General features: G+C 40.8%; 1 protein-coding gene across 1 annotated transcript in view; it reads right to left on the bottom strand.

Moving 5' to 3' along the window:
* Positions 1-5384: 5384 nt before the first annotated feature.
* eipr1 (EARP complex and GARP complex interacting protein 1) overlaps positions 5385-22284 on the bottom strand; it is a 50094-nt gene continuing 33194 nt past the window's right edge. Inside the window, exons 7-9 of the mRNA XM_047610531.1 lie at positions 14373-14540; positions 10338-10505; positions 5385-5833 (exon numbers count right to left, since the gene is read on the bottom strand). Coding sequence (XP_047466487.1) covers positions 5659-5833; positions 10338-10505; positions 14373-14540 — 511 coding nt within the window. The 3' untranslated portion in view covers positions 5385-5658. The remainder of the gene's footprint in view (positions 5834-10337; positions 10506-14372; positions 14541-22284) is intronic.

Below are 22284 nucleotides of genomic sequence, written 5' to 3'. Positions count from 1 at the left end.
CCAAAGATGGTTTTATAGTCTCTGTTCACCACATTCCAGAGCAGTTCATCTTCTCCAGAAGCGATAGGATGCTAAATAAGTAGCTTATGGCACACTGGAGTTTTTCCTCGGCTACACAGTGGTTGTCAAGTGTTAAGTAGTTACACACGCACGTACTGAGCTAACATCAAAAGTGATGGGACCCTGTTTCATCGAGACTTCTGCCGCTACGGAGCTAAGAGCCTGGGAATACACTAACAAAGAACACGCCGCAGCTCGGGTACAAGTAGGTTAACATTTAACTGATTTTTTTTTTCTTTTTTTGCTAGGCCTACTCCCTAATACAGTAAATCCCAGTACATTTCAAGTGGTTTGTTTATTTTCTGTTCCCCACAGGCGCTTTGCACTGTAAATCTGCTCTCTGCAGTGGAAGAAATACCAGAGTTCTGACCAATGTTGGCAACTTTTTGCTATAAAAAATGAAAAAAATGTTTTATCTTCCAGCTCAGGATTCATGTCGTTTGGAAAAGACTGATAAACATTGCTTCTATGCGATTGTGGAAGTTATTAAGCTCACCATCATCCCTGTAGGGACTACACACACCTCTGCCTAGCTTCCTTCCTCTTCCATAGACGCATACAATCCAAGATATACATTTCCTGCTCATGCCGCCTCCTCTCATCCCATGGGCACCTTCTACAGAGAAGTCCTCCTTCTCCTTATCAGTTTTCTTTGTCTTTCTCTCTCCTCTTCCTGCAGAGGCCAACGTGTTTGTGCATAATTTTCATTTCAGGGGGTCATATAAATTCTCCTCAATGCAAATGAGTCAAACTCTCAAAGGTAATAATCACCTGAAAACCCCCTCTCGCACACGCAAACACACAAACACCCCAGGTGGCTCTATATTGCATTGCTGACATGAATAAATAATTAAATGAAATCTAATTTTTTTTTTTTTATTTCATTTCCACAGCAGCTGAATCCAATTCCGCCTCCACCCTTTGAGGACGACACCTGTGTGACCCTCAGGTACAATTACCGCAATTCAAGACGTTACGCAAGCCCTTGTGTTTTAGAAGTGTTGTTTCCAGCATAAGATGTAATTTCCTGATGTTTGGTAAAAAATAAAATAAGAAACAGCTGCCAGCATTAACGCCATTTACAGAGAGACTCACTAAATGATAGTTTTACATGTTAGACATTTCTATATGTCCCCGTGGCATTTTCCTCATACATTTCACGTAAGCTCAGAACATGAGATACGAGTGTGTCCATATTTCTTTCCACAAAGCGCATCCACAAGCAAGTCAATCCCAGCCTAAGAAAACAACATCCCATTTCCCTGTCATAAATATTTCAGTCATTTTCTCTGTATATAGTGCTTACCCAAGTGAGTGCACTAACTGGCATGATGCTGCCGGCAGCCACAACACTATCATCTTTTATTCCGGGTCAGGAAGGTCATAACCCCGAGGAAAACCACATGATTGGAAGGTGTGGAGCCCCAGTCAGGTGACCTGTGGTGACACATGGCTGGGTGAAGATCAGCTCTTGCAGTTGCTGTAGAACAGCTGCTGTGGGTGCTTCAAATCTGTAATACTTGATTGGACCTTGACTGCTCTACCAGTAATCATCTATTACCAACATGGGTTCCGCACACCTGAGCACCTGACGTCACTATGAATATTAATGCTGCTGACGACATATGCTTCCGTGGCTCGTGTTGTTTTGCAAGGAAATTAAGTTCTGTTTTTACAACTTCTGTGCAAGTTTGTTGGAGTCTTTGCATCACTATTTATCTTTATAAGTTAGTTTTATGTGTGAGGAATGGAGTCAATATGATCACTCTTTTGACCGTTGGTTGTTTCAGTTTTGCCTTTTGCTGAAAAACCTGACACTGTGCACTGCTGAGTTTTTTGTTCTGCGCTTTGTGTACGACTCAATAAGATATGGAGTTATTTTAATAGTTTATATTGTTGTTTAAAGGTTCAGCTCTAAGTCATAGTTATATTAAGCTGAGAGAATTATAATTTTTTTTTTGCTAATCCAGTCTTATCAACATAAGTGTGCCAGTTTATGAGTATGACAGATCGCGTTATAGACTTATTACATTAAAGACGTCATATTGAGATAGAAATGTGTTTCTATATTCGTTCCAATTTTCTATTTAAATTAAAATAGTTTGATTACTCATGCTGCACGCACTCCGTTTGAAGTATATTACTGTAATGTTAGGCCTATAATTTTAAAGACTGCCTGAGAAAAAAAAATCTGGAGGATCTGGTGTGGAGTAAGCCAAGGCTCACGTGTGCTTTGCTACACCACAACAGTAAAGATGTTGCACACCGTGTCCGGTACATACAGCAATTATGCAAGTAGAGTTTTAGTTGGGAGGTATACACAGGAAACACCGAAGGGTTGGGAGCAATGTTTTATTCAGCATTTTCTAAATAGTGTCAAACACATATTTTAATCTGATGTTTCTAGCAGCTATATTCACTGCTTTGCCTAGCAATATATCAAATGGCCATGCGTAATTTGAAAGCCATCCAGTTGCTGCAGAGCTTTTGTTGTCTCTTCTACCATGTTCATGGTTGCTGCACATCAAAGGCAGTGACTAGCAAGAAGCGGTGGGGAATATGCTGCGAACGAGACGAGCTGGTGGAGACGGAGTGGCGCCACAAGGAAATGGAATGCTGGACTGCTGTACATGTGCAATGTGGGCAATAAAACATTACAGCTAGTATCAGTTCTGATGGAGCCTAATGGGCGTACGAATTCACTGGGAAAAAAGGAAATAAAATAGATGTGTCCAAGCAGCAAGTATGGTTTATGATCAGCTTCAGAGTTTATGCAGTTCCTCTATTTCTCTCCATACTGAAAGCAGAAGACGTAAGCCAGTGAATGTAGATAAGAGGATATGGGAAGATCTTGAGCTTAATGAGGGCAAACGCACTGTTTAAACAAGTTACACATTAAGATAGGAGTTCGACAGTGTTTTGCATTTTTGAACGAGATCTCTAAAGCTTGTCTCCAAATGAAAAAATAGGCTTCTATTTTAAGTATATTATACAAGATACATTAGTCATTTATGAATTCAATATGTGATTATTGTATATATAAGCAGGTCTTGTTTATTTATTTATTTGTATTTTGCGCCTGAGACTGTGAATGTATTTATTTAAATCCCACCATTGTGACATCGTTGTGGAATTAACTAAAGAATGTGTATGCTGCATGTGTAACCCAGCATGTTTGCGTGTTTGTCTAAGGAACTATGCTGTAAGATGTTGGTGTATAATGTAAATGAAAGTCAAACCTTATTTGTAGGTAACACAAATGCCTGCATTTAGCGTCCGTATTTACCCACCACCTGACATCAGTCGTTATCGGCCAGGAAAATGCCAATAACACATGATAGACTGTATATAGGAGCAGAGCACGCTGGTGTTCACACTGTCAGCAATAATGTATCCAAATCCCCACACTGACAATCAATACATCATAGTAGATGTAATTTGTCCTGGGCAAGCCTTTCAGGCATACTAAAGAGGTGCCTTCATCAATTCACATGCAAATACTCAGCTGTTATTAACATTTGGATTGACTGATTGGTCACGTAGCTGCATTCATAACAGCTGACTGATATTGCGCAGAAGACGGGGGAAATATCCGTCTCTGCTTTTTTGACTCAAACATCTTTCATTATGGTCGTTCTGTACAGGTTAGGCTGAAACATACTTAATTGGACATTAGGCCCTGGCACGCTGGCTAGCCGTTCTCACATGTCCCCACCCACACTGGCAGACGAAAGTAAAGATGTGACAATGGGCGCCGCGTGTGTGCCGCCTGTGACAGGCGTGATGGGTGTTCAGATGGGCTAGATTCAGCGATTCCCTTTTCACCACTCACTATTCTTCTGTACATCCACCCTGATGCCTGCTCTCAATAACTGACTGCAGGGTAACAAGGATATTCTGTATTCAGCCGCAGCACTGCCTGCCACGACTGGCATAGCTAATGAAGAGCCCACGCTCCTCCCTTGCCACTACTGTGTGTGTGTGTGAATTTGAGCATGTGACTGTGTGATCTATAGACTTAAGCTGCAATTAAAGGACCCGACAATGGCATCTGCATTAATAGAGGACTGTTATTTTTGACCAAACTCGCCAGTGTACAGATTTAGAGGGGGATGCACAAGACATATGGGCGACAGGAGACAGGAGGGTGAAGATCAAGGGACACAGGAGACAGAATGAGATGGTGAAGGAAGAGAAAATCCACATTAGGTGGGTAGTTCACTTGTTGTTGCAGCTGGTGAGCATCAATTAACATCATCAATAAAGATTATAAAACAATCTGGATTACAAAACTATGCAAAACAAACAAGAGCTGCGCTCGGCACAGGTTGAAAGTTTCATGTCGTGCATGCCTACTTGTTGGTTTTAAATTGGACTTTACTGGAAAGTAGCACTTTTAGTTCAATCCATGATCAATAAACAGGAAATCCACAGTTCTGATGAAGGCAACCTAATCACTAATGGATCACGTGTGTGGCAGGAGTTTCATAGTGAACATCCCTGCAGTTATCACCAGCAGCACTCTACACTCTACTATTTTAGCGGCTTTCAGCACATTGCTTTGGTTTTGCAAACCACAAAGTTTTCGTTCAGTCTAGCTAATTTTGCCATTTTCAGGAGGTGAATATTCTTTGTGCGACCTGCCCTACAAAATAAAACATTTAATGACAAACATCAGCCAAATTGCTAATGTCTTTCATGACTGCACAAACGGAATCAAAATCGCTCTGTCAACTTAGGGATAAAATTTATCGATGTTTGTAACCTGTTGCCAAGCAGTCAAAAGAAAAAAAAAATAAAGAACAAGTATTCAGGTTTACCAGGAAATGAATAAAACAACTGATCAGACTAACTGATGGCAAAAATACTTTGTCCACACTGGAAATTGCTGCAGATGGACGAGGAAAGCCGTAAGATCACACCACTGGGATAAAGATTGAAAATAAAGTTTAATCAATTGAATGTCTGTACCGGTGATCTTGATTGCATCTGGATAGCGGATGCAAAATGAATGTTGATGACGAGAAAACGCTGGTTATTAGAAGTAGCGTGAGACTTTCTCATAAAGATGAACGTTACACGTTCATCCACTGCTGATTAAAATAACCTCATCACAGTTGCAGTAAAACTTTTAAATGCAGTGTCGGCGGTAACATTTCCACACTAATGCACTAGAAGTGATTGGTCATTAATTTTACATCAACTAACAATGACTGCTTTGCCAGAAAATAACAGAAGAATACAGATGTCACAGTAGGCTTTATGAAAAAGATTTTCTCGATTTCCTTTTGTGTTTCAACATTTACGAGACACACAATGTCAAATGTTTTTCCAGAAGTCTTTTTACTTTAATGTTATGGAGCACACAGTTTTTATTTTTTATTTTTTTACGGTTTTCGCACTATGACCATGAGTAGTACAGTGAAATTAAATCACACACACACACACACACACACACACACACACACACACAAAAAGACACAAAAAAAGTCTTTTCCATTGCTGCCTTCACATACAGTCTTCTGCAGCACTCATACAGTATCAAGCTTCCACACACACAAACATTCCCACAAACTTGATCACCTTCCCTCCCCTCGCTCAGAGCAGGATGCGGTATTTGAGAGCGCGGGGGACCCTGTTGATAACAAGGCGTCCATCGTAACTGAGCGAGGCGAAGAGCCAGGGGTCAGCCGATGACCACTCCGCTGCGTACACACTGTCCTCGTGTTCCTCATAGGTGGACACCACGCTGTCCTTTAGTGGCTCCTTACTCCTAGTTTACACACACACATAAAGCAAAGAGGTTACAGGAGGAGGGACGCGCCACATTCTGTGATTTTTTTTAATATTACGCCACAGTTCTCATCTCATTTCCACTGCACAGCTAATGTAAATTGTGAAGATGTACATCTAATAGATCGTGTTGGATGGTATCCATAGAAACAAGCATCATCAGGTCATCAACCACCATCTGCGCCAGAAGTAGGCAAACGTGCTTGTGCACTGTCTGATGCGTGCTGCAGACACATCTGAAGAAAAAACTGACTTTACAGCTGTTGTCCTCGGTCACACTTGAAGGCAGAATGAAACTCCAGCTGTCATGGAGAAGAGCAGGACAATATAATGACAATAATGCACACCTTCAGAGAGTCACTGACAGAGGTATTTGCTGGAAAGAAAGAGAAGTTTAAAGTCTGCCGCCGCAGTGAACAGTCTGAAGAGTGTTGGTTGAGGCCTTCAGACGGTATTAAATCGGATAACAGCATTACAGTTTATTTGTAGTGTGAACAATTTATAAAAGGTAAGCGTAATGTTGTTAAGATCATAGCGTTTTTGTTAAATAAAGTGAAATCTTTCCATTTCTTTCTTCTTTTTCTTTTTTTTTTCTCCTGTGCACAAACATTCTCACCGATGCTGAGACATTTCCCCCACCGCTACAAAAAATATGACAGTAAAGACATTTTTAGAATTACGATCTAGCGTTATTGCCATCCCAAATTCCTCCCAAACCCACTGCTGTAACTAGCCCTGAGGGGAAACGGTGACATACATATTTGGATTTATTTTACACATTAAGTGTTTGGCGCTGACAGTAGCTACTCCCTCTGGGCTGCAGCCTAAAATAAAATCACTCTTACCACAGAGTATAGATTCATTGCAGAAGGAAGGAACAAGAGGGTACTGTATATGTGAGAGCACTTGACTGATGCTAAGAAATACTGGGCTGGCCTCAGTCAGCCTTAAGGAGGTTTTTAGAGGACATGCCACTGAACCGCTTTACTGCCAAGAGACCGTCGTATGTCATACACCACGGTAGACATCTTTTACAGTCTTACAATGAAAGTTGACTCAGTTGTTTATTGCTGGGTCGTTCTGCTTTGTGAGAACGTATGCATTCAGCGCAGTGCAAAACCAGGTTTAATGCATTCTTGAAATGCAATTGGAAGTGAAATTCACAAAAGATGACTCTTTGCGTTCAATGAAAAATAAAGGAAAAGGCCACGCAATTGTAAAAATAAAAGTATTTATATTGGTATACAACTAAAGGAAATTTCTTTCACAAAAATGAATAATGCAGACATCATCTTATGATTATGACTTACTGTCTCATAATGCTATATTTTCTTCTTCTTTTTGCAAGATACAATGAATACAATGCTGCCATGGATAAGGAGAATAGTGCTGTGTGTGCACAATTAGTTTTTGTGAAGTTTCATGAATATTGGTAGCTTGAGAACTCAATTTCTTGTCATTAAGTAACGTTTAATAACAATTCATTTTAGCGTTTCCTACCTTAACTCCATGGTTCAACAAGTAAATCATAAGTCTTGCTACCAGGAGTTACTAGAAACCAGCCATTGGATGTCAGTTCACTCATGCCTGCTATGTCCAGAGGCCTGAGGCTTAGATGACATTCAGACTTCCTGTAGAATACATTTCTTCTTTCAAAAAAGTGAGGCTAATTCAAAACTCAGCTAGACTTCTGACACTGGACATGTTTTATGACAGAAGTTCCTCCTTCTACTGAAGCTCCTGTGAATTTGTGGAATCTATGAAACTATTTGCAGGAATAACATGCGAAGACATATTATTTCTTCTTTAATTTCTTGATATAATAATTCCTCCTTGGTGAAACGAACTAAATTGGTAGAACAGGAGAAATGTATCCCTTCTAAATTTTGTTGAAGAACTGAATTTTAAAAGCCAACCCGTAAAGTCAGAAAATAATCCAAACACCGGAGGGGTTCTGGATGTAGAGTCTAAGAGGCACTGTGGAGTGGACATCTACTGTACACACAAGAGGGGTCAATGACTACAGCAGAGGGGTTAAAACCAAAGTTGAGTGCTGGTGATTAGGAAGAAGAGTTGATAATTGTGGATGAGAGCCAGTCATTGAGTGTAAGAGCAGGTAGTTGATGGATGAGAGGGGGAATGGGACCATAATGGATGGAGGACAGCGGCAGGTTTGGAAAGCACTGAATGGTAACCATTACAAATGATATCCATGCTATTTTGAAATCAACTCTAAATACTGCAGAGAAAAACACTTGAAGTGTTTTGGTAGTAACATATTTTTATGCTTTAAGTCACTCTTATCAGAGTGTCAAAGTATGTGAGAGTGAAGATTTAGGCAGTCGGATTTAATCTTGGGAGGACCATTATCAAGTAAGCACTTCAAAATACACTGAGTGTTTTTGTACACTCTTCAATATCTCTCAGTTTGCTTCATTAGGCTCCTCGAGGCACTAAAGAAATGTACAAGAAAGGTATAATGCTTAAAGAAATCTTATCAGAGATGATTTAATGGAATGAAATGATGTGAGCTGACTGCCTGTGTCTTTTCAGCACCTCGATTCCATATCTGAATTATATTAAAACATCAAAATTCAAGTAAGAGTATCACTGTCCCGGCAATTTTAAGTTGATCAAGGTCATAGAACGTGAGTTGTTCATTTTTAAAATGAGTGGGAGATGTGCATCCAATAGAGTAAAATCACATTCATGTTAATCTTTGAAAGTGTACGCAGTGAAGGATGGGTTTAGAAACATCAATAACTGGCAGGGAGCGCATCATGTACCACTCAATTTCAAATTATTATTATTATTTTTTTTAAGAAGCCAAGTTTTGGTAGATTGTGGAACACCTCCAAATTACTTAAAAGTCTTGGCAACATTGCTGCACTGAGGCACGAACCTTTTAGCCCAGCCACTGTGCATTGTGTATTTTATTGTCTATTGTTTCGATCTCAAGTATGTGATATAGTGAGAACCTGAACACTGCCATTTGATGGTTGTATTGATATGATGATATAGGTCATCACTGGCACAGTAGTGTGGTGGTTAGCAATGATACCTCCCAGCGAGAAGGTCCAGGTTTGAGTCCAGCTCGGCCCTGTCTGGGTGGCGTTTGCATGTTGTGTGGGTTTTCTCCAGCTGTGTTTTTGTTGTGAGGGTATTGATTATGATATTTCTGGATTGCACTGTAAGATTTTCCTTCATGGCCCCACCAGAATTTCCAAACCAAAATTGCCACGGTTTAATTTATCAATTAACCATATACAAAGGGCAGTGTATAGAATAAAGACCACAAGATCATATCAATATTTGATGACCATCCACTGCCTTTAAAGCTGCACTAGTTCTAGAGAATTTAAAAAGCTGAAGTGTTACATTGTTTGCTCAGTGCAGCGTATCTTACCACATACCCAGAGGATGAAGTTGCTCATACCTCTGTACCACCAGAGATGAAATTAACTGAGATTTCTCATAATTGTCTGGTATATTTATGTGCACTTATGTTTAAATGAAACCTTTTGATTTCATTGAACCCATTCTAGATTCATTTACTGCCAATAAATCCCATGAAAAGACTAAAACAAAATACAATGGAATCATTTTTTCACCGACACCGACATGAGATTGTGAAAATACAAAGTGATACCAATTAACACCAATCAGGCACAACATTATGACCACTGACAAATGAAGTAAATAACATTAATCATGTTGTGACAATTCAGTGTTCTGCTGGGAAACTTTTGGACCTGGGATTAATGTGCATCCAGAATAGGCCAGACTAGGCACCTCCACCCCATAGCACCCCAAACCCTTGATGGCAGCAGCCATCCCCAGCAAGATGCAGCCTGACACAGACACACACAAAAGAACAGAACAAGGTGTTGACCTGACCTCCAAATTCACTAGATCCCAAACTGATCAAGTATCTGTGGGATGATCCACAGAGGCCCCTCCCCTCAACCCATAGGACCCAAAGACCCCCACTAACAACATTTTGTTTCCAGACACCACAGGACACCCTCAGAAGACCCATGTCCTTTCTCTGATGACTCACAACTGATCTGGAGGCACAATGGAGACCTACGCAATATTAGTAGGGTGGTCATAATGTTATACCTGATTGGTCATTTTACTACTTCCAACAAGATTATACGCTAATGATTAGGGAGTGACAAGTGAAAACCTGTCTTATTTAATCTTCTGACAACTAGAATCTGTTGTTCTATTTGCTATTGAAGAATGTGGTGTCGTCATGTGAAGGTTGACAGCAGTGAGGAAAAGAAATGAATGAATGAATTTTGCTTAAAACCGAAAAAGAATAAGATTAAAGTCATATCGCCCTGCCTTACACGCTTCTCCATCCTTGCAAAAACACCTTCACTCAGCTCAAACTAAACTCCTCAAGGAAAAAAAGTCATTGCTACTTATTTAGGTTACTCTAAGCGTTCCCGTTTCCAGCCGTTCGCAGTTACTCTTACTTGTCTTCCTGGTGGTTGTCCTCCCCCTCGCTGAGTTCCTCGTCATCCACCAAGTGTCCGAATGGCTCCGAGGAGATGGACACCATGTTGGAGAGGATGAGGCGGCTGTCACTGCTGGCTGTCAACACCAGCTGGTCGTGGCTGTGGTTGTAGCGGACGCTCCACACCCTGAGATGCAAGACACACATTGTGAGCCACTCATTCATTCAGCATTAAGCAGAGGAACAGCAGTGTGGATAAGCAGTACCTTTCACATTTATGCATGCATAAATCACATATCGTTAGCCTAATAGCATAATTGCCCAAGTCATTTTTTGACTTACTGTTAGAATATCCCAGTGTGCTTGCTTAAAACTGTGTTTTCTCTTGTTTTCCGGAAAAATATGACTTTTAGCCTAATAGCAATTATGGTATTAGGCTAACGATATATAACCACAATGTTCTAAACAAAACTCCATGTGGGCGATGAACCCTGCAGCAAGCCTCGAATGCAGTGATATCACTATAGTGAGGGATATAAACCCCCATATATGTTGACTCTTTGTGTGAGCGGACCACACATGCTGAAATACACGTAGACATGAAGAGAAAACGCCTGTATCTATCTCTCTTTCACACACTCATACCCACACAAATCATGCAGAAAACGCAGCGGATTCATGGCTAAGTATGCCTATCTGAGTGTGTATTCAGATGCCAATAATGGGGATTTTGTTCCTTGCAGTCGATGTTTGAGCTTAGTTCAAATGAGTTGATGATCATTATCATAAACTCCATGATCCGGGCTTTATTTGTTGCTCAGTTTCCCTCCTTTTCAGTTAACTCCGTCTCACCTTCCCTCCCTTTCTGTGCCTCTCTTTCTATTTCTGACTGTCAGCGCGGTCTCCCTGTCTTGCTCTTTTTCATCTTCTTTCTCTCTCCCTTTGCGAGCCCGGGGCACAGCTCAGAGTGCGGTCCCAGTTTCCTCACAGGGAGGGATTGAGGGATAACCAAGGCTGTTGACAGAAAATCAGCCTCGGCCACGCCGTTCCCTGCGCTCCCCTAATCCGCTTCCCTGCTAAAAAATAGTCCCTAATACCCCCAGCAGCCCCGAGGCCATATCTTGGCTGCGCTCCAGCAAATCAGCATGCACAACAAATACACACAATACACACGCGTCTCACTAACAATACATGCACATATGGGACAAATGTGCACACACATATAATATGCATATGCATTATAGAAATGCTTGAACATGTAGCCACATACAGAGATACAAAGAGAGCCCTTGCAAAAATGCAGATTAAATGGTGGTACATGCATGGAAACACACACAGACTTGTATGGCCTTCTATTGTGTGGACATTCATTGACATAATGCATTCTCTAGCCCCTTAACCTAATCTTCACAATCAAGAAAAGTGCCCTACACCAACCATATTTTTAACCTTCAACTAATCCTAACCTTAAAAGTAAGTCTTAACCCTCAAACAGCCTTTTGAAGATGTGTGATGTCCTCACTCCCAATACTCAAACTGGTCCTCGCAAAGACAACACATCGAGTACACGCACACATACACACACACACACACACACACACACACACACACACACACACACACACACACACACACACACTCCTATCTCCTATCTGTAGAGATCCCATCTGCAACAATCTACAGTTATGGATATGTTTGCCAAGTCTATCCTTCCTTTGGAGATAACGTCAGCTCTTGTGTGTGTGCATGTGCGCAAAGACATCCGCGTGTGTGTGTCTGGATGTGACATTGTGTATGTGTGTGTGTGTGTGTGTGTGTCTGCCTTTATCAGGTAAGGATTGGTGTGCTGCAGCAGTAGCCCAGTTTGGCTCATAGACACACTGATCATCTATTCAGCTCACACAGGAGAAAGTGTGTGTCTTCCACACACACACGCAAACACACACACAAGCATGCGCACACACACACACACACACACACACACACAAACCTGCAGTACACTATGTTCCGCTCTTAGCAATGCCTGAAGCTTCACAGAAGACAACCCAGAGCAGGACAGGCTTTGCGTTCCACCCACTGTGGTTCAGTCGTTAATGACAAAATGAGTGGCTGCCTGTTTAATTAGTAATGGGTGTATTACTAACTTTTATTATACCACGAGTAGTTCAGTGCATTTCATTAGGTAGGAGATAAAGCCATTAATACAATCAGAAACCAGTCTACAGTGCAGCGGAGTAATCATCATGTTTATCATTACTGTTACTGTGTTTTCTTGAATGTATCTGAATTATCCTCCAATAGTAAGTAAGAGACTATTGTCCATTAAAAAAAAACAAAAACAAAAAAAAAACAATGATAGAAACAGGTTTTCACACATTCACACAGTTGAATTCAATGAAATGATGAATAGCATCTTCAATTCACAATTTGTAAACAGCAATTCCAGTTTAAGAGTACCCTGTAATTACCCCGATATAAGTTTACTCTTCTTCTGTGTCTGTAGTTCTGTGGTTAGACAAAGAGTTATACAAGCCCTGTACTCCTCCCTAAATACTCCCTCAACAACAGTTAGTGTTATGCAGTCATGACATTTTTTTCTAGTTTTGTGAAATTTGCCACTTCTGGTCATATAGGTTTTAATGGACTTCACAGGACTGGAAAAATTGGTTTAAAAGATCAAACAAAAAAATCCCCCAACTAAGAATCACTCAGCGTTACCCTTGATATACTATAGAATGCACTTTCATAATCAACAGTTCCTAGGTAACAAGCACATTATTTACAATATTTAGGACATAACACTGTAAGAGATAACACTATCAGTGTTACATTTTTAAACTTATTACATGCCAGTCCTTAATATAACAGGTGCATGTCTCAGCAGAACACCATTCAAAAGCTACAGCAACAGCCTCAACTCTCTGGGAAAGGATTTGAGCAACATTTTGAAAACAGGCTGCAAATATTTGCTCCCATTTAGCAACGAGAGCAGTCATGAGGTCAACCAGAGATAATGGGTGATCAGAAGTGGATCCTCAGCACCAAATTCCAAAAAGCATTTTGTCATAGACCTGGATTTTTCCATGGGGGCACTGCCATATTTAACATGAAAGAGTGGCTGTGAGTGGGTTGTGTAATAACCAGAGGGTTAGCAGTTTGATTCCCGGAACCTGCCACACGCCACAGTGCCCTTGAGCAAGACACTTAACCCCCAGTTACTCCCAGTGCTAGGCACCGTTTCCACAAATATACATTACATTCATCATTCAGATATAAATTAACTGATACTTGATCAGATGCACGTGCCTAATAAATTCTAGATGTATTTCACAGGAGAATTTTGCAACAGCCAGCACACTTATAATCCTAAACACAGATTTGCATAGCTGCCATTTAGGCAGGGTCTGCTGTTGTATTTACTAGCACGGTGCCCTTTAAGAGTAGTAGTTGGGGGAAGGTTGAAGCTTATCATCTGTCACATCATAATAGTTACACAATGAATTTTTTCCCTCAGATTGTTTCAGGATTTTAAAGAGCAACCGTACTTTTACTTAATTTCACACCGTTTGTTAAGTGCACTGTTTTCTTCACTTTGCAGAGGGCGCTGTGTATGCACTTGCAACCATTTTATTAAGCCCTGCAAAAAAAGCAAAAACACCACTCATAGGAGGTTGCTGAACGTGTCATTAAAAGTTATAAAGCCCTATAATCAATGACTGTTCATATAGTGTAGTGCAGCTCTGAGAATGCTAATATTCAAACAATACTGGATGGTTATTCGGTTATCTAATCTTAACCCATACACTCATCAAGACTACCTGTATCTGTAGCAGCACTTTTATCCTGCTACATTAGCTCGTTTAAAATCGGCCTGTATGCAGCCCAAACATGTGAGCATGAGAGTATGTTCTGATTCATTGTGAAATTTAGGGACACATCAGCAGGAAGGATGCTCACTGATGTGAATTCAGAATAACTTATTCAAGGACAACACTCATTCAACAACCCCGCCCTGCCTCTCTCTCTCTCTCTCTCTCTCTCTAGATCCACCCACCAGTGCGAGTGGTCCTCCAGGGTCTTCACGGGCTCCTGGACATTGCGAACGTCCCAGAACTTGACCTTGCAGTCGTCTCCGCAGCTGGCCAGGTAGTACTGGCGGTTGGGATTGAAGTCCAGGTCACGCACCAGCTGGCCATGGGCGTTCTCTATACAGTAGATCTGGCTGCAGAAGGGAAAGGAGGAGGAAAGGATATACAGAGAGAAATGGACAAAGAAAAAGAGAGAATTGATTAGAAAAAAAAAATCGAGAAGAGCACAGATAAGCATAGAAACAGAGAGAAAAAATATATATATATATATATATATATAGGATATAGGGATAAGAACGAAAGGGAGCAACTGGTGAGAGAAATGATAAGGCAGGTATGGAAGGGAAAGAGGGTGGGGGGTTAGGTGGGATGACAGAACAACAAAAGGAGATATGAGAGAGAGAGAGTGATTCACAGGGTCCACACAAGCCAGAACATTCCCAGGCTAAATCAAAGCCTTCTCTGCGTCTGTGTCTGTCAGTGAAGGCCAGGCTCAATAAAGAAGCCGACACCGCCGGTGGTAAATTATAAAGGCCAGCCTCATAACCGCACAGCCTTGAGATCCTGCTAGAGAGGAGCTAACAGAATGACATGTCGGAGGAAGAGGCGCTCTGTGCATTGTCTCGCTCCATCTTCCCAGCCACCTCCACCTCCTTTGATCTAATATACGTTTTCACTGGTTTACATCCCAACAAATATATACTTAAAAAGTTCAAGAGTCACATCCAGCTATACTGATGGTCATTATTAACAACAAAATAGAATGTTTCTTTCTATGATTTTTTATCAGTAATGAACGTACTTAGACTGATGAGTTCCAGTGATCTTTTACAGTGGATCAGCTATTTAACGTTGCTTTCATTCATCAATGGTTTCCATGGAATACACTGACATGTCTTTAAATCAGAGACATTCTGCCAGCCTTCTGACCAAACAACAACGAGACAGCACTCATGTGGCGTCATCTGATGGTGTCATTTGTATTTCTTTCAAGAAAGCATTGCGTATTATGTTTGCTCTGATATGTTTATCTTGACTTAAGTTAACTTCTGGATTTAAGACATCATTGTTAAATATGTTATGACCATGTGTGAACAAAAGAGGAAGATCTATTGATTATTTAGTGCTTAAACAAAGGATTACACACCTACTCAGAACACAATCGATAGATTAAACTCAAAAAAACATACAAAAATAATCGTTTGTTGCAGGCCTTCATTTCACTGCACATAAACTCCCCTCTCATTTTCAGTTTTCACCAGAAAAGCTCTGACAAATACCCTGTGTTTCCTGGATAGCACCACAGTAACCAACAAAGAAAACAAACAGAAGCAAATGAAAGATCTAGCAAGCCAAAATATATACCTACTGCATATATAAAATACTTAGTATTAGATGAGTAAATAAGCGATTGCTTTCACATTTGGAAGTTATGGACTGTTTTGGGAAAGTTCAAGTAGGTGTCTCCCCTACATCAACAACTCTGATTTGGGTTAATCACAACCAGAGACTTTATCAAACCAGTCAAAAATCTACAAATGAGATCTAAATCATATTAAGTCTTATTGGAACATTTACGATTAGGCCAGAAATACTAAACATTATAGTGGTGATCTGCTTCATTATCACAAGCTGTAGCTTTTTAAAGAGGTAAACAAAAATCAGATAAATAAAAAGTCGAACTTGGAGAAGGTATTGGAGAGAAGACATGACTGTTTTGAGAAAAACATAGATATGATGCACTGGTGGTGACAGTTTACCACTTTACCACCAACTTTAGATGAGACGCTCATGAGGACATTTGCTAATCACCATAAAAACACATTTTTGCGTGACCTGCACAGTGTGACGTTAAAACTGCAGCGCAACTTTCTCGCATTAATCGGCAGCAGGTGACGATAAATCAAATAACTTTCAATCCTAACTTTAATAAATCAATGATACACATTTGAATAAAAATGGAATATCCAAAACTTTCTGAAAGCAACAGATCCGAGACACTGCTCTTGCTATCAAAATTATAATGTGGACTTAATGATAAAGGAAAGTTACCTTTTTATTCAATATATAATGGAATGTAGACTTTCGCCTTTTAATTCTTTTAGTTCACTTTGTTTTATTCCAGAGGTAAATGTTATTTTAGGGGCAGTATGTGGTTTTTGTGAGTAAACTAAACTCAAATACTCAATATATTTATAATGCATTAGTTTATAGCCTTGATCAGTATTGCTTCAACAACTGAATATTTCAATATGTAACAAATGACAAGAACACAGAACATGACACATACACAGTATTTCTTACCAAAAGCTCTACAGATTTACCTTCAGTATGTGTATGTGAATATTTTCTAGTATACATGTATGATTAGTTTACTGTAGGTGTCTTGGAAGGCTCATGATACAGAAGCGAGAAGTAAATAACAGGATCACAAGACAAAACCCCACTGGAATAAAAACTGGTAATTAACTGGATCTAGAGCTCACCCAACTCATCTTCAGGCTAGCCTAGCAAAACTCACTTTTGTACGGTTGTGTTTAGTAGAGTGTAAAGCCTCGATGCTATGGCCCAGCTGGATGCCAACAGCAGCTAGCCAGCCAGCTAGCTAGTCACCCCGCTGATCGTGTTAGGCAATTAACATGCTAATTAAAAATCTCATTAAAATAAGAGAGGTATAAGAGAATGACCCGGGGCAGACTGCTGGGCTTCAATTAGGTCAAGACAACTCTGGGACTGCGTGTGACACTGTGTGTATGTGTGTACACACGCTGTCACCATCACTGGACTGTTGCCTTGCTCTTTGCAAATTAAGTTTGACAGAAACCGGCAAATCATAAGTTCCTCTGAAAACATGAAATGTTCATGGAGCATGGGAACAGATACATGCATGATCTGAATAACCTGCTCTATTAATTCCTAACTGGTTTGCACTAATTAGCTTGTATATTGATCCATGTTGAAATCCATGTTGCACCTTACTTATAAGGCGTTACTTCAACATGTTATGTGGATATACTTTTAACCACAAGCTGTGTCCTAGCTGTATACTATTTACACCGACCAGCCACAATATTAAAACCAATGACAGTTGAAGTAAACAACACTGACTATCTTCAATCAATGTTCTGTTGGGGAATTTTTGGACCTAATATTTGTGTGGATGTTACTTAGACATGTAGCATCCACCTAGACCAGACCAGGCACCACCACCCCATAACAATGACATGTGATGGCAGCAGAGATCCCCAGCAGGATGCAGTCTGACACAGACACACACACTTAAACACAACTAAAAAGAACAAGAAGCACAAGGTGTTGACCTGGCCTCTAAATTCACTACATGTCAAACTGATCAAGCATCTGTGGGATGATCCACAGAGGCCCCTCCCCTCAACCCATAGGACCAGAGAGTCCTATTAGGAGGGAGGTCATAATGTTTTGCCAGATTGGTGTGGTCTCATTTGTGTGAAATTTGGAGAGAGGTTTCACTGCATTCTCATAGGAGAAAATGTAAACAGACATTAAATCACTTCTTCAAGGCTGGAGTTGATTGCCACAACAATGTATGGTATATAAACAGCTGATCAAAAGTAGAATAAAGATCAGGAAGGAAACAGGAAAGTATAAAAACTTTGGATATACTTTTTTTCTTGCTAAGGAATAACTTCTCTGGTTTGAATATGGGAGTAGTGTTCCGAAGTTATTGCTGAATTGATATGTGTCTCCTCTATCAAGTCTTATTTTTCAAAAAGTTCAAGTGTATGCAAATGTTTTGCCGGGTGTTCCTGGACTGCACCAGGCAGGGTTAACAAGTGCAGAAATGTATGTCGCAGTGGATAGTATGGCTCTGAGGTTATATAAATTTGTCTGCAATCACAGATTTATTGTTTATACTGCAGCAGCATTTAAAACAGAAAATAAAAAGTCGGTTATAGATGGCTGGTTTTGTTATCGATCCGTACAGTGTTTGCGTCTTTCACTTTTTAACATTGCTTTTCTAATCAGGAAAGAGAAACCTGATTAAGCCGTTCAAGAAGACCAAAAGACTATCTAAAACAATCTCCCTGTATCACTTTAGCTTCACAGCGGCACCTCAGCGACACTTGCAATTGAATATGAATCATTTATTAATAATTTACCAATAGTCTTAGCCTCATGTGCATATTTTGAAGGCTGTACTTAAATATCATTTGATAAAAGAACTGATTCTTAGACAACAATCAGATTCAATGATATGTTATCACACCCAAAAACCATTTGCATTTAAATATTACTACTTGTATTAGGTGTTTCACGTAAATGAAACTGTTAAATGATGAGGTATAAAACTGTTTGTAATCATTATGGGTTATTGAGTGGATATGGATGGGAAACATATTTTAATTAAAAAGGTCAAAAAACTTCCGTAATCATTGCATTTATTCAACACTGGATGGCTGGTCACTAAGAATAAATACATGACGTCTAAATATTTGACACGAGCACTTATTAACCAGCAGCGTTCTGATCTGAGTCGACTTGGAACTTTTGGTGAACTTCAGTTTCTCTCCAAATAGCAGTTTCAAGTGTAATTTTGCGCTGGGCCACATGATTTATTTACAGGGCTCCCTCCTTCTCCTAAGTGTGACTCTGAGGTAAAAGGCGTGACCCCGGGCTGTAGGGTGGCTGGTGTTCAACCCGGCCCGCTGTGGAATGGGACACGCCCGCTGCGTGAAAAGGAAATGGAGCAGGAAATTGGGTTAGTTTCGCTCTTTCCCTCTCTGGTGTCTCTGAGAAATCCCCTCCAAGCACGCACACACGCGGAGACACGCATACGCTCCCTCGGCCCAGGCTAATAGAGGAGAGGCCTGGGACCTCATGTATGTGTGCAGCTGTGTGTTTATGTTTGTATGAGTGCAGAGGATTAGAGTTGTGGTCAGCCTAAGCCACCAAACGCCCTCAATCTAAAGTCACCCAGCCAGCTAGGCTGAGAGTGAGAGTATGTGTGTGATGGGGGGCTGATGAGGGGACAGGGGACCTATTACACACACTGTTAGGCGCACTCAGATAAAAACATAAAACTCGGAAAACACACTCTCTGAAATACTGTTATGTGTGTAAATACAGAAAGAGATAAAGGTGTATAAGAATAAGGCTGCAAAGGTAGACAGACAAGCACACATTTGGCCATCACACACACACACACACTCACCGGCACGCATGAATGCACACACACACACAGACGCACACACACTCTCTGGGTTTCGTGGTGATAAATCTCTCTGCTGAGGGGATCGACTGGAACGCATACGCTCACAGTCACACACAAACCCTCTCCCGCTCTCACGCGCACACACAACACACACACACTCCTCTGTTTCTATGACAACTGCTGTGGAAAGGGAGGGGTAGAAAAGAAAAATCGAAAGAGGAGAGCAATCATTTCATCGCTGATCAAAATTAAAGCCTGGCTTTGAGATGGAGCTGGCAGAGAAAGAAAGATGGAAGTGAGAAAGGCAGGCAGGTAGAGGGAGCGGAAGAAAGAGGGATGGAGAGAGGGGGGGAAGCTGCCCATGCATAAAGGTAAGGGATCATTACATCAAGCAGCCTAAATGATAGGGGAGATCATCACGGTTAGCATGAAGTTCTCAGAAAAGTTGGTGAGAGTAGACGTAACACCACGTAACACCATGTGAAAAAGTTACATTCCCTGCACTGGATTTCACTGTGTTCCCTCTCCTTCTCTTTAGACTGTAAGAGGGACACCACAGCCCAACCTTTAAGAAGCAGCAAAATACTGATGGATGGGCAGATAGATGCAGTCAGTACTCGTACTTCTAAAAATCATAATGCAATCACAACAAACAGCAAAAGTACAACCATGTCAACTGTAATTATGCATGGTAGACATGTGGACAGATTCCACGCCTTTGAAAAAGTTTAATCTGAAAGAGTCTAAAAAGAATAAAACTGTACATTTACTTGTAATTAGCTCAGTACTTTCAATTCAATTTTAGTTATAAATCGTCAGAACCCAGCCCATAAGAGGGACACATCTGGTTATAAGGCCAATCAGGTAGGGAGAGACAGAAAAGCAGAGAAACATACATCTGATTAAAGCCTACACGTAGAAACTAATCATCTAATCAAGTACATTCACTGTTCAGTTAAAGCTTCCATCTGTAACTTCTATTTATATATTATTCTGTGTATTGTGTGTCATAATATACTGTAGTAGAAGTAGTGTGGTAGTAGAGGGTGGTACATACATCTCGGAGCACAGTGGGACTAGGAGAAACATTGCTTTCATTAAGATCCTGTGAGGGTGATGGTGAAGATGACTTGAATCTTAAAAAATAGCATTTAATTTCTACGTTAAAGAATTTCCTCCTATAATATTTAAATCCAAAGGCTACCTAGCTGTGGAATGTGAAGCTTGCCTCTTTTATGGACGAACAACTGGGAAGAGTGCAGTACTGTTTTAGCTGTAGTTCTCTTATACAGTATGAAGGTAACGCTACCTTGATTAGTTCACTAAGTAAAGCTGATTAAGTCATTTAACATAATTTGCCATTTTCATAAAAATAACCTGCTAACTGATGTTGCTTGGAAACAGAAAGGATCTGAATTTTGTCTACTTCTGTCTGACATTAAGTAGAAAATTTACAACAAATTTGAAGTGATACATTTGCCACCATCATTCCTGTCAACTGCGTGTCTGCTGTGAGTGAACAAAAAGGCGTTGGAAGCGAGAGGGGAGGAGGGCTGGTATCTGGAGGGAGAATCTGAAGGTATTTCTGTTCCTCTTCATTCTTTCATTTCGACGTCTGCATAAGGTCATGACCATACCATTGTGAGAGTTTACGATATGATGTCTGCTTCGTGTCTTCAGAGGGGGGAGGGGGAGAACTTGGGGAGCATGAAAAGGTTACAGATGATCAATTTGACACTGGAGGGGTTCAAAAGGTCACCCCCTCAAACCAACAGTGGCACACGGAGCGCTCTTACTTCCGAAACGTCTTTTGCATAATGGCCCGTATTTTAATGTGAAATAAGACGCTCTTAATCGGCAACACTTTTGGCATAATAGTGTTATATTTGAATACGAGAACAAAATACGATGGAAACTCTTTTGAATGATGGTTTACTTTGGGCACCCTATCATTATGGATAGCTGCCGAATCTGTTGAATAGGTGGAATGAAAAGGCGGTTGGTCAGGTGACGTACAGTCTGATGAGGAGGCTGTGTTCTCTGGAGGTTTTGATGATTTTTAGCTCCTGACAGACAGACGGTCGGCTTTTAACCCGGATTGTGAAGGAGCAAATAGCACCACTATCAATCATTTCGCCTTCTTTTCCACTCATTCTCTTTTTCATATGTGCACATTGAGCTTACTCTGTGCCTTTCTCTCTGACAACCCTCACACAAATGCACAAACACACACCATAGGGGGGGTGTAGAGAATCCATGCTTCACTGCAACACTGCACTGCTTTTCAGTATGCACCCTACAGTGCATGGTATGGCTGCAGGCCTGACAGCTATTACACAGCTCAGTGTGTGTGTGTGTGCGTGTGTGTGTGTGCGCGCCTTGCCCCTCACTGTGGATCCAAGAGGGAATTCAGGGGAGATGCAGAGTAAGTACATTTTCGGTGACAGGCATTTCTCCTTCTCCCCTTCTCTCTCTCCGCCACACCACACACACACACACACACCACACACACACACACACACACACACACACACACCACACCACACACACACACCACACCACACACACACACACACACACACACACACACATAAGAAAAGGGAATGAGAGGGAGAGTCGGAGAGGGAGAAAAAGGATATTTGCCCAGTGGCTAGTACTACATGCCTGTTAGCTAGCCTAATATTATT

The sequence above is a fragment of the Mugil cephalus genome, chromosome 17 (assembly GCF_022458985.1).
Source record: "Mugil cephalus isolate CIBA_MC_2020 chromosome 17, CIBA_Mcephalus_1.1, whole genome shotgun sequence".
NCBI lineage: Eukaryota > Metazoa > Chordata > Actinopteri > Mugiliformes > Mugilidae > Mugil > Mugil cephalus.
Note: the sequence above shows the minus strand (reverse complement) of the source record. Positions and strands in the feature narration are given on the sequence as shown.